Source organism: Nicotiana sylvestris, chromosome 4 (assembly GCF_000393655.2).
Source record: "Nicotiana sylvestris chromosome 4, ASM39365v2, whole genome shotgun sequence".
Lineage (NCBI taxonomy): Eukaryota > Viridiplantae > Streptophyta > Magnoliopsida > Solanales > Solanaceae > Nicotiana > Nicotiana sylvestris.
In genome coordinates this window covers 172,215,780-172,229,943 of record NC_091060.1, presented here as the reverse complement: position 1 = coordinate 172,229,943, position 14,164 = coordinate 172,215,780, and the positions used below count along the sequence as shown (strand labels likewise).

The following is a 14,164-nucleotide window of genomic DNA, read 5'->3' as shown; positions in this document are numbered from 1 at the left end:
ACTTAGTGCGCATGCTATTTTTTCCTGATTTAAATCACTGGCCTTGGCCTTGAAGTCTACTGTTCCCTCACTTGTCATGATAATTTTAATTTCTGCTTGGAAGACCTCGCTTGTCACTGGTTAAACACTTTCTTTGTTGATCTCATCACAGAGAATACCTTTGACCCATTCACCCAACATCCTCTATCTGTTGCACTGTTCACGAATTGAAATATACCAAACCTTTGTATTTCTCATGGACCCCAAAGCATGTTGATTTCTACCAACTCAATGCGCTTGTTGTTCTTTCCTAACTTATGCCACTTTGCTGTGCTGGCTAGATCCCGTTTTGTGCAATTGGAAAGCTGGTGGCAAATTTTGAAGTCATTTCTCAATTATTTTGACCAAAAAAAATTAGGAAGAGGAAGTAAACAAGACAAAAGGAACAGAGTAAAGGACAAAGGAAAGAGATGATTCCTAACAAGAAAACTACAAAGTAGAAACCTATCAGATGTGGATACCAACTCTAATGACCATGACATGCACATGTTGATTAAGTGGCGTAAGTCTGATGTTCAACTCCTGTTATACCTCTAAACCGTGAAACTGGGCTTCAATGCTCCGATCATCCAATTTGATTCACAATCCTTATTCGACCTGTAGTGCCCGAAGGGTTTCCACTATCAAGCCTCTCTCCTTTTGTTCTTTATCTTAACTTACTGTCGCCTTACGGTGCCCGCGTGGGTTTTCACCAATAAGACTCTCTCATTTTTGACTTCTCTCAGCTCTCGTCGCCTTACGGTGCTTGTGAGGGTTTTCACCAATAAGACTCTCTCATTTTCATTATTTTTCTGCTTAGACTAGAGTGTTGCCCCTGATATGAATTACCTTTCCTTGCTTGACTTGACATCTCTCAAAGACTAATCGGAGGGTCTTTCTTTGGACCGTAATGTGGGCTTTTGGATAGGGTTAAAAAGAAAGGATATCAAAAGCTCAAAACAATTCACATGGGTTCAAAATTACAACTTTTGAAATTAGATTTCTTACAATAACCACAACTTCTGCCCCAGTTTCTTGCTTGGGGACTTTTGGATTTTTATTTTGATGGGACCGAACCGTGAGGCTGCCTACATATCCTTAAAAGGAATCAGGTCACGTAGTTCATGACATAGGAATTGCTCTGTTATTGTGATTTTTCTTTTCTCTTTCTCTTTCCTTTTAATTTCTTTCTTCCTTTTTCTCTTTTTGTTGTTTTGTTATTTTTCTTTCCTCTTTTTCCTTTTTTTCTTCTTTTTTTTTTTTCAATTTTCATTTTTTCTTCTCTCCCTTTTCGTTCTTTTCTTTTGTCCTTTTCCCGTACTTATCTTTCACGCTTGTGTTTCTGATCTTTGCTATTGATTCCCAAAGAGGGGTATGAAAGAAAATGAATAAAGCTCAACAGGGGTGACGAGGGATAAAGTGTTTAGATAGCAGAACAAAATGTCTTCGTTATTCCAACCTTCGAAACATGCCAAGTACAAACAACACAATTAAACAAACCAAGGAGAACATTCGTAACATCTTTTGGTTACGCCAGACTTGATGACCATACCCACACAGTTGCCTTCTACATTTGTTATATACAAAGCACCATTGGACAAAACTCTCACTCTCATTACCACGAACAGCACCCTACAAATTTGGGCAAACTTGTTTTATCTTCAAATTGATGCGGCAAGATGCATTTCAATAGGGGTTGTTTATGTTCTATCTGACCCAGTTTCACACAATTCGGGCTTGAAGTGATCTCAAAATGCCTTTACTTATTTCCCTCAAATATCCCTACATCTTCAACATTGTTTTATTGCTTCGTGATTAAACTGACTTTTAAAACCAAGCTGAGAATTACACGTGCATGTCATGTCACTAGAGTCAACAAGAAAAGGACTATAAAAGGAAAAGAGAATTAAACAAAAATGACTAGAAATAACAGAAAACAGAAACTTGCATTAGACAGATGACGAAAGGGTTTGGACAACAAAACAAACAAACTAAACTGGGGTTACAAACCTAGAACAAACCTAGACAACACTAGATGGGCTATTATGACTAAACAAACTAGGCAAAATAAAAGGACAGAAGGGTTTGAGTCACAAGACAATATCCGGATTACAACCCTGAAACAACCCGGACAACAGAAATAACAACAAAAATGAACCACCAAAACTCCTCCCTAGCTGACCAAGACAGGAGCATCTTCCCAATTGCCAAGCTCGGCATCTTAGCCACTGAATTCCACATCAACATTACTAGGACCTTTACAAACTTTCATCACATTATTCTTAACAAATTACTTTTGGGTTCCCTTTGCTGGCTCGTTCTTAAGATCAACCTCTGATAGCACTGAAAACTTTGCAGCGCGTGGACTTTCGAGGATCTCAGAAGAATTCTCATATTCCTTTTCAAAACAAATCATACTCACCATATGCGTCTCATTACGAACAGGCGATGGACTTTGGCTAGTGTCTACTGCATCTGGATTTTGCACGACAATGTCACATGCATCAATAAGTTTCTGAATTGCTTTCTTCAGATTCCAACACTTCTCTATGTCGTGTCCCGGGGCATTTGAGAAATATGCGCACCTTTGAGAAAAATCAAACTTCTTTGACAGAGGGTTTGACTTTTTTAGATGAATCGACTTCAACATGTCCAATTGCTTCAACTTTTGGAACAAACTGGCATATGACACTCCCAATGGGGTAAAATCCTTTTCTTTTTTTAGCAACCTCTCATTCTTAAATGCTTGATTGGGCCGAAAAACTGATCCAAGGGGTTTTCGGTAGGCTCGTGGAGGTGGATGGGCATTTTGTGGAGCTGGGTACTGGAAGAGTGATGTACGATTTTGGGAGTTTTGTGGAGAGAAGTGGCATTGGGGAGGATCATCTGGTGCACAAGGATATCCACGGGGACGATGTCGAGGCTAGAAGTGTTGATCGGGAAAGCCCATCGGATCATCTTTTATGTTTCTCTTTCTTCCACCCAAGCTTACTAGGATGTTTTGAATGTCTTTCGAACAACTCATGATTTTGCCTGATTTGATTCCCTCTTCTACCATCTCCCCCATTTTTAACACATCATTGAAAGGCTTTCCCAAGGCCCGGATCAAATGACTGAAGTAGGTGGGCCCCTGGGCTTTTAGGAATAGCTCAACCATTTCTTCTTCCCCAATCGGGAAATTGACTCGAGCAGCCTGCTCCCTCCATCTGAGTCCAAACTCCCTAAAGCTTTCCTTTGGCTTCTTTTCCATTTTAGAAAGGGAGGAGTGGTCTGGGGTAACACCTGATATGTATTGAAAGCATCGAACAAAATCTTGAGCCATGTCACCAAATGTAGGCCACTTACCAATATCTTGACGATTATGTCATTCCAAAGCTGCCCCAGTCAGGCTCTCACTGAAATATGCCATCAACATGTCATCTTTCTCTCCAACGCTTCTCATTTCACTGCAATAGACCCTCAGGTGGGCTACCGGATCTCCACACCTATCATACAAGTTAAATTTTGGCACTTTGAACCCCGTAGGCAGACGAACGTCGGGGGAAACAGGCAGTTCTTTGTAAGTCATGCTACCTTGGTCTTCCCTTCCTTGTTTGTTTTTCAAGGATTGTTCTATGCCTTTCAGCCTCCTGGGTATCCCATCTTTCCTTACTCTTCCTGTGAACCTTTCATTTTCAACATGCAACTTATCCCGAGGGCTCTGTTTGTATGAGTTGGGAACTTTGTGGGCAACCCCTGAGGGGCAATATTGGGCATCGTGAGCTTTGAGTGGGCGTTCATTGTTGGGGATGGTGGAAAAGACAGGAGGGCAATTTTTGGGAAGGGTAATTGGAAGATGAATGACGGAGCTACTAGGGTGGTTGGGAAAGCCATGGTAAGCGGGTGAATCTGGAAAGTATGGGGGATCATCTGGCACTGTGACCGGTGTTTGGGTAAGGGTAGTATTTAGGAAGCTAGGTGGTGGCAGGGGTGGTGCCTTCTCGGTCATCCAAGCCTGATACATGTCCGCCATATGTTGTCTTAACATCCCCACCTCTTCAACCAACCCATTGTCCTGTTCAACCAATTTCTTTTGAGCACCTGTATCAACCAACTCAGTTTTGTTGTTGTCTGCCATTGCCTTTTGACTTTATGTCGTGGAGATGAGTTACTACTTCGAGAACCACAAACCAACCACCTTTCTACTATGAAGATATCAAAAAATGAAGCCATCACGTTAGCGTTAGGGCATTTAACATAAGATAATCTCACTTTACGTGCAATGCACCTAACCACAGTTATCGGTTCTAAAATGACTTCGAGGGTCATAAGGTCACTTGGCATCATCCCAATTTGTCCATTTGAATCTTTTCTTTTCTTTTCTTTCCTCGCATTTCTTAGCTCGCTCATTTTCTTTCCCTTTTTTCTTTCTGATTATCGCTCTTTTTTTTCCTTCTCATTTCTCACATCCCATAATTTCACCTCTTTTTTTTCGTTTCCCCATTTTTTTTTCTCTTTTTCTTTTAAAAATAATAAATAAATGAAAAATGATTCAATTGAACCCTATGTAGGTTGCCTACGTATCATGACGCCGCATGAATCAAACCTTTGCGTAGTTCTGGAAGATCGGAAATGAAGTAAACAACCTGACATTCTCATTTTTTCTACCTTAATGACTACTCTGATGAGAAAAGAGAAATAAAAGAAGCAAAACCATTTTTTGAATTTTCTAACCTTAATGTCCTATAACTTATTTTAAACTCAAGCTTAACGGATTTTTTCTTTTCTTTTTGAAACAAATACTCTATTAAAGATATTTTTTGACTCTTTTTTTTAATTTTCATTTTATATCCCTGGAGAAAACTTCGTAATGAGAAATGAAAGAGATAAAAATTATTTTAGGATTTCAATTTTGATTGTCTAAAGGAAAAATTCTAAGGATAAACAAAAGATAAAGTATGTTTTTTTTATGTACAATATCCTATTCTAATGAAAATAAAAAGATTTTTTTTTCATTTTTTACTAATCTCCCAAAGAAACGCCTCAAAAGAAAATCTTTTTGAACTTTTTGAAATTAATACCTTAAAGAAAACTTCTCTTTTTTTTTAACAAGGTACTAAAAGACAATTCTTCTTTTTTTTGTTCGAATTTTTGGTCCTAATATACTAAGGAAATATAAAAACAACTCATTTTAAGTCCTAGATATTAATTGCCTAAAGGAAAAACAACCTCAAATTTTTTCATTTTTACAATTAGTATTTTAAAGAAAATTCCTAACGGAAATATAAAACGCGATGCAAAATAGAAAGTACAATAATAATAATAAAACTTTGACATTACTATACAAAATTAAAAGGTAAAAGACGACATAAAAAGAAAATCTTCTTTTAATCCACTCTTGAATGAGCGATCCTGACTAGATGTCCCGGGGCTCTGTCATGCTCAAACTCCGGTAAGTAAATCCACACCTGTATAAGAAAACTTAAACCAACACCATGTGAGACTATAACACCCCCTAAGGCATATGCAAGACATGATTGAGGCTAATTTTACAAAATGACTTATTTGGCCAAAAGGTGGCTAGAAGTGCAAAATTTGGCTATGACCCCGCAAAGCCAAAAACCTAAGATTTACTAGGAAGACCGGACCCTATGTGGGTTGCCTACGTATCCCGTCCCGAGAGACGAGAATCAGGTTCACATAGTTCGGGCAAATTGGATACGAGGGAGAATAATAAAAACAACTGACATATAGAAAACACATTTTTTCCTTTTTTTCGAACAATAATGAAACATATAAAATCTTTTTAGATTTTCTTTTTCCTTTTTTTTTTATTTTTGATTTTTGAAAAATGATGAAAAAGTGCAATGTTTTTCAATTTTTCGTGTTTTTTTGTCTTTTTTCTTAAAAATGTAACAAAAAAAAAACCATAACTAGACCCTACTTGCATTATTTTCACACTCCCCCCTTTTTTTTCTTTTTTTTCTTCTTTCTTTTTTCATTGTTTTTTTTCCTTTTTTTTTTTTCTTTTTTCTCTCACTTCTTCATTTACCCTCAGTTATCATTGGTCTGCCAAATGATCCTTTTACCCTTGAATAAATGCAACATGCAGCACATAAGATGTATCAGGATGGTATTTTATTTTGGGTACACCTGTCCTAGACGGACCCAACTCCTGTGTTGAGTCCCCTAAGTCAAATGCACATGATGCAAACAAACGTTCCTACTAGGGATCCGGCATGATGCTGTATTTTTCTAGGTTTAAATCCTGGGGTTTTGGTCTAGACTTGGGGTACACGAGCGGACAACTAGGGCCGAGGAGGGGGCGACATATCGGGAGCACTGAAGTCTACCCGGCCTTGTCGCTTTCCCAGCCTCGTTCTATTTGGTATAATTTCTACAGAAAAAGCGGGCTATGCGAATGTATGCATCATTTCCAAAAGACTCAGAGGGGTGGCGTAAGAAAACATTTATATACAATTCAAACAATAATAAAGCGGTAAACAAATAATATTTAGCACAAAAGTTCACAAAATACAGTAATATCAACAATAAACAAAGCCAGGCAAAATCATATTAACAAGCTCGAATTCTTGAACCCTGAACCAGAGGTTCTGGGTTCGGTCCCCAGCAGAGTCGCCAGAGCTGTCACACCTCCTTTTTTTACTTACACCCGTAAAGGGATATAAGTATAAGGGAGTTTTTCCAATTAAAGGACAATCGAAACGAGATTTATTTATTAAAATTCAGAGTCGCCACTTGGGAGATTTATGGTGTCCCAAGTCACCAGTAAAAATCCCGAATCGAGGAAAGATTGACTCTGTTTAACAGTCCGCGAACCAAAAATTCGGGTAAGGAATTCTGTTAATCTAGGAGAAGGTGTTAGACACTCCCGAGTTCCGTGGTTCTAGCACGGTCGCTTTGATTATACTTGGCTTAACTAAATTGTTTAATTACTCATTTTAGAACCTATGCTCTTTTAACTTTTACCGCTTTTTAATTAAAAAAAAATTATCTTGAAACGGGTCACGCGCACGTGTACCCGTTTGTTTGGCGCGTTGAAAATCATGTCATGCAAACGTGTCCACAATTAGTAACGCTTTATTATTATTAAGAGAATTTGGCCGAAGTTGTGCGAACACATACTTCGGTTTTGTTTTTCGAAATCGTAGCCGTGTCACGCGAACATGTCTACAATCACGATAGTATATTAATGTGCCTAAAGCAAACTACGAACATTTGTCATTTTATATCTAAGTTATAAGAAATTAATACAAGGGCCATGTATGATTAAAAGGTGGATGACACACCTCGGGCTATATGAACTAATTTAATTAAAGAGGACTATATTAATAATAAATTTATTATTTTGCGAAAGTTTGGTCGAAGTTGCGCGAACGCATACTCCGGGTTTGTCTTTAAAAGTCGTAATTATGTCACGCGAACGTGTACGCAATCACGACGATAAATGTAAAATGCACATAAATCATACTACAATGTTCTGAATATTACTGGCCTACTAACGATCAAAACAAAATAAACAAGGCAACAAAATGTAATCTTAATCAATAAGAATTACTGCTGCTACTAGCGAGATGACATTGACCATTCCCTCGATTCAAAACAATTCCCTGCTTTCCAATCTATTAAACTTAGTTCTTTCATGTTCATCAAAAGGAGAGAATTACCACAGTTTTCACATACACAAACATAACAAAACTTGGGCATCGACGATGAATAAAGTGGAATTCAATATCTCTCTTTCTCAAAATAAACACAGCAATCACCCAAAAATATATCTCTAACATGATGTGAGCAATAGACACAAGAGAATATCAAGTAACATGACTAAATACGTGATAAGACATGAAATCAGGACAAACTTCGTACCAAATATGTAGGCAACGAGGGATAAGGGAGGGAAAAGAAATCCAACTTCATATAATGCTTTGGAATTAACAAATATAAATCAAATAGTAGCTAATCTTGAATCAGGTAGAAGCTACACATCATAAACTAAATCCATACAAATGAAATAAAATCACTTAAACATTCAAACCTTTAAAAGGGAAGAGATGGTTAGAAATAGACCTGAAACTCAAGAAAAGTCTTCAACGATTTGATAAAGCAACTTTATACACAAAGAATTATCTTCTAGCACCAATGAAACCTTATCAACAAAACCCGAACTAGAGACCTCGCCGTGAACCTCAACGAGCTCAAATTAAGAACTTCGCTGCCAATAGAACGCCAAATCAGAATCGACGACTCGAACAAACTTTACTCGGAACTCATTTGTGATCTACGTTGTTGTTCTATATATTCGGTATTTGGAGGTGTGATTAACATTGGGATTTGGGGCTATTTTTGGATAGTTTTTACCGCTGTTTTTAGGTAATTTTGGGGTTCTCCAGTGACTCAAAGGTGACTGATTTTGGACTATTTCACTTGGTTAACTAGCTGTATTTTTATGGCTTCTCATGGTCTGTTGTTTGAATGGAGAAGAAGTAGTTCATGGGTGGGGGATCTCTTGTTGGGTTATGTTAAAAAAAAAAAATCAAAATTGGCTTTAAGGCGTAAAAATCGACTGTCCTTAAAGAGTTATCGCCTGTATACTAATTTAGGGAAAATACAATATGATTCTCTTCAGGATACAACAAAGCCTGCAATAACACTTGTATTTTTTCTATTTCACTTTGTTGGAATTCTTGTGTATTTATAGGCAACCAACAAACCCTTTCAGAAAAGATGTCTTGTTTCACAAATATACACAACTATTTATTCGAACTTTGAATTTAAAATTCAAATAAATTTGATTTTTCTGTTAAAAAATAATTAACTTTAGGATCTCATGCCTGTTGAGTCAATCTCGTGCCTGTTGAGTCAATCTCGTGCATATTGAGTGCTATTTTATAATGATCAGTTCCAAGGCTAACAGGCACGGTACGAGTAAGGTCGGTCCCGGAGGTGTTTCACTTAACAGGCACGGAACTTCTTTCTTCCGATGTGGGAAGAATCTCACTTCCAACTTGCCAATAACAAACTATCTTACAATCCCCCACTAGTTTGTTATTTCACTTCATAACACTTGTGAATAATTGAAAGTATCTTTTACAGATTTGAACTTTCCTTTAGTGTAAGTATATTAAAGTTTTGACGAAGTTAATGGTATCTTAAGATTTGAACCACAAATCCTTGTGCCAAAACCGAAAATACCACACACACAGCGTTATCTAGTAGCTTAGAAAATCCAGTATTCGCTTTAGCACGTTTACGGCCATGTGCTCATCCTGAATTCATGAATATTTACAAGATCAACCCTTTAAATCTTGCTAGAAGCGGCACCACTTCAATATTCATATAGGTGGAATTAGTTACTATGTCCCTGTTACTCCAGACATTAATAATTCCATTAAGATTAATCAACCTCTTCATGTAACAGTATGCACTTTGGAGTTTGTCTTTATGCCCCTGTTATAACAAGCATTTAACAACTCCTTAACTCCTCATATAACAGTAAGTAGTACAATAGAATTAGGGCTCCTAAAGAGGAGATCAGTGCTTAAACAATACAAGTAACTTGTTATTACCCATTGAACTTATATTGTTAGAGTGTATACTAACTCAAAGTGGGGTTCCTATTCCTTGTATTTAATTTAAGGGTCTCAGCCCCATCCCTCCACAAGTTTGTTGTACTACATCTCTACCTAATGGCTTCGTAAGTGGATCAGCCAAATTCTTATTTGATCTCACATATATTATAGCTATAGCTCCATTTGTAATTAATTCTCTTATATAAGCATGTCTCAAGCTTATATGTCTCGATTTCCCATTATATATTTTATTGTGAGCAACACACATTGTAGTCTCACTATCACAGAATATGGAAATGGCTGGCATAGGTTGTGGCCACAACTTTATATCAAGTAACATATTCCTCAGCCATTCTGCTTCTTTTCCAGCAGCTGCTAATGCAATAAATTCAGATTCCATAGTAGAATGGGAAATACATGTTTGTTTCTTGGATGCCCAACTAATGGCTCCACCGCCTAGAGTAAATATCCATCCTGATGTGGATTTATTATCATTAACACTTGTAATCCAACTTGCATCAGAATATCCCTCTAATACATTAGGAAAACCATTATAGCAAATGCCTAAGTGCTTTGTATATTTTAAATATCCAAGTACTCTACTTATTGCTTTCCAATGATCATTACCTGGATTACTGGTAAACCTTGAAAGTTTACAAACAACAAATGCAATGTCGGGTCTAGTGCAATGCATTGCATACATCATACTACCTATCGCACTTGCATACTCCAACTGTGCTACTGCTCTTCCAGTATTTGCAGTTAGCTTAACACTAGAATCATAAGGAGTATTATACCCCTTTATTCCTAAATGACTGAATTTAGTAAGGATTTTATCTATATAATGTGCTTGTGACAAAGTCACTTGCTTGTTATCTCTTTTGACCTTGATTCCCAAAATAGTATCAACTTCATTTAAATCCTTCATTTTAAAAACTGAGGTTAGATACTTCTTGGTCTCGGTAATTCCTTGTAGATTCGTACCAAAAATCAGCATGTCATCGACATATAAACAAATTATTATTCCATATTCTTTTGTAAATTTAGAGTAAATGCACTTGTTTGCATTATTATATACGAATCAGTTTGATAGTATTACACTATCAAACCTTTCATGCCACTGTTTAGGCGCTTGTTTAAGACCATAAAGAGACTTTATCAATTTACAAACTTTCTTCTCGTTTCCCGGAAGAACAAATCCTTCAGGTTGTTGCATATATATTTCTTCACTAAGGTTCCCATTTAAAAAGGCTATTTTAACATCCATTTGATGTACATAAAGATCATAGATAGAGGCCAAGGATAAAAAGGACTCTAATGGATGTTATTCTTGCAACAAGAGCATATGTATCAAAATAGTCTATGCCTTCCTTTTGAGTGAAACCTTTTGCAACTAATCTTGCTTTGAAGGTTTGGACAGAACCATCTGTATTGTACTTTCTCCTAAAGACCCACTTACAACCTATAGGTTTTGATCCAAGAGGAAGATCAACCAAAACCCAAGTGTTGTTGGATATAATTGAGTCCATTTCATCATTAATGGCCTCTTTCCAAAAAGCAGCGTCTCTAGAAGACATTGCTTCTTGAAACGTCTTTGGGTCTTCTTCAACATTTAATACAATTGGAATTTGATTACAAACGTTTGTCCTATCTCCTTCAACAAGAAATACTATAGATTGTGAAGAAATAAAATCAGAACCAAGATGTTTTTCCTTTCTTATTCTTTGGCTTTTCCTTGGTTCTATCTGCATATCATCACTTCTTTCCTTAGTTTTAATAATTTCAGGAAGCGACAATTTATTAGCATCAATACGTTTTCCATTTATTTCAGTCATTTCATCAACATTGTCATTTATAAATCTATTTTCAATAAATTCAACATGTATAGATTCTATAATGACATTAGATTCTAGATCTAGCAGTCTATAAGCTTTGGAGTGTTGTGCATATCCTACAAAAACACTTTTAATTCCTCTAGGACCCAATTTTGTTCTTTGATGGTCAGGTACTCTATAATAGGATATACACCCCCACACTTTAAAATAATTTAAATTTGATTTTCTACCATTCCAAAGCTCATAAGGCGAAATATGCATACTTTTTGAAGGCACTCTATTTAAAATATAACATGCAGTTAGTAGTGCTTCACCCCATAAATTATGTGGCAAATGTGCATTAAGTAACATAGCATTAACCATATCCACCAAAGTTCTATTTTTTCTTTCCGCTAACCCATTTTGTTGAGGAGTATAAGGGGCACTCATTTGATGTATTAGGCCATGCTCTTCACAGAACTTATTAAATTCGTTAGGAAAATATTCTCCGCCTCTATCACTTCGAATAATTTTAATTTTCCTACTCCTTTGATTTTCCACAACAGACTTGTATTCTTTAAACTTTTGAAAAGCTTCGTCCTTAGTTCTAAGTAGGTAAACATATGTAAATCTAGAGAAGTCGTCTATAAAAGTAATAAAATATCTTTTGCCTCCTCTAGTTAATTCTCCATTTAATTCACACAAGTCTGAATGTATTAAATCTAATAGTTCTGTGGATCTTTCAACTTTACGAAATGGTTTCTTTGTCATCTTTGCTTGTATGCAAATTTCACATTTTATATGTTGAGTTTTACATGAGATATAACCATTTTTGGACATATAATTCAAGGAGCCAAAATTTAAATGTCCTAGTCTAGCATGCCATAAACAAGAATCAGACTCAACGATGTAAGCAGAAACATAATTTATTTCATTAATACTCAATTTGAACATGCCGTTACAGTTATAGCCTTTTCCAACAAAAACACCATTCTTAGACACTATTACATGATCAGACTCAATAACTATCTTGAAGCCTTTCTTTGACAGCAAAGCAGCGGACATTAAGTTTTTCTTCATATCAGGAACATGATACACATTCAGTAACGTCAACTTCTGGCCAGATGTGAAGTTAATCTCAATACTTCCTTTTCCAGCAACATCTGCCGCAACATGGTTTCCCATCAAGACTTGTTCAGAATCCTGCACTTCTGCATATGTCTTGAACATCTTCTTGTCATAACAGACATGAATAGTAGCACCCGAATCTAGCCACCAGTCTTGAGTATTTGTAGCAGCGGTAGCCATATTCAACTCTGTGACCATACCAATTTTCATTGCGGAAACCATGACAACCAGTCCTTAGGCAGAATTTTCCACCACGTTTTCTTTTTCAGAATTTCCAGATTTTTCAATCTTTCCAGACTTTTCGGCATTGAAATTTATTCCTGCCTTTCTATATCTACAATCCAGAATCATATGGCCTTTCTTTCCACAATGATGACAACTAAAGTTCTTTATCTTTTTAAAAGAAGACTTTTTGGAAACTTTCAGATGTTTGTTTTCACTTCCTGAACCATTCTGACTGACAAAATTGACTGCGGAACTCGAGGGCTGACTATTAGCATCACGAGCACGAGTCTCACTTTCAATTTGAATGTGAGTACGAAATTGTTCCACAGTCATTTTATCCATAGAATGTAGGATTTTCTTTGTATAGTCATTCCAAGAGGAAGGCAATTTCGAAAGAATAGCACCTATTTGAAGTGCATCAGGAATTTTAACTTCAAGATCACTTAGTTTTGATACTAAGATTTGCAGTTCATGAATCTGATCCATTATAGGCCTAGTATCAAATATTTTAAATTCAAAGTACTGCAGAGCCAGGAATTTGTCAATACCTTGTTTTTCATTCTCGTATGCAGTTTGTAGAGCAGTCCAAATATCTCTTGGCGACTTCAGATTGCAATAAAGATCATAGAGTCGATCTGTCAAAGTATTCAGAATATGGACGCGACACAATAGTTCATCATGTTCTCGTTTCTTCCTTTCTTCCTTGCCTACGTAAGAATCTTCTGCTGTGGGCTCAGGCATCGGAGGCAAGGCAGAATCAAGAACGTAGTAGATATTGAGAGCAGACAACAAGAATATCATCTTGTCTCTCCAACGGGTAAAGTTCGTTCCATTAAAGCGATCAAGTTTGATGAACTCCTTCGGATTCTCAACAACAGACATCAATTTCTCCATAGCAGTATAACACTTTAAGATTGTTAAAAAAAAATAATAATCAAAATTGGCTTTGAGGCGTGAAAATCGACTGTCCTTAAAGAGTTATCGCATGTATACTAATTTAGAGAAAATACAAAACGATTCTCTTCAGGATACAACAAAGCCTGCAATAACACTTGTAATTTTTCTATTTCACTTCGTTGGAATTCTTGTGTATTTATAGACAACCAACATACCCTTTCAGAAAAGATGTCTTGTTTCACAAACAGACACAACTATTTATTCGAATTTTGAATTTAAAATTCAAATAAATTTGATTTTTCTGTTAAAAAATAATTAACTTTAGGATCTCGTGCCTGTTGAGTCAATTTCGTGCCTGTTGAGTCAATCTCGTGCCTGTTGAGTGCTATTTTATAATGATCAGTTCCGAGGCTAACAGGCACGGTACGAGTAAGGTCGGTCCTGAAGGTGTTTCACATAACAGGCACGGAACTTCTTTCTTCCTATGTGGGAAGAATCTTACTTCCAACT

At 36.5% G+C, this 14,164-nt stretch overlaps 1 protein-coding gene across 1 annotated transcript; it reads right to left on the bottom strand.

Annotated features, from left to right (window-relative positions):
• Positions 1–12,766: 12,766 nt before the first annotated feature.
• On the bottom strand, positions 12,767–13,651 carry LOC138890522 (uncharacterized). The gene is made up of 2 exons (XM_070173916.1): positions 13,214–13,651; positions 12,767–13,114 (listed from the first exon to the last, which is right to left on the bottom strand). Exons 1-2 carry the CDS (start codon positions 13,649–13,651, stop codon positions 12,767–12,769), a joined length of 786 nt encoding a protein of 261 aa, XP_070030017.1.
• Positions 13,652–14,164: the final 513 nt, after the last annotated feature.

Coding starts and splice junctions, on each gene's coding strand:
- LOC138890522 (XM_070173916.1), bottom strand. CDS start 13,651: ATGGAGAAATTGATGTCTGTTGTTGAGAATCCGAAGGAGTTCATCAAA. Junction 13,115..13,213: donor TTCATGAACTGCAAATCTTA/GTATCAAAACTA, acceptor GACTATACAAAG/AAAATCCTACATTCTATGGA.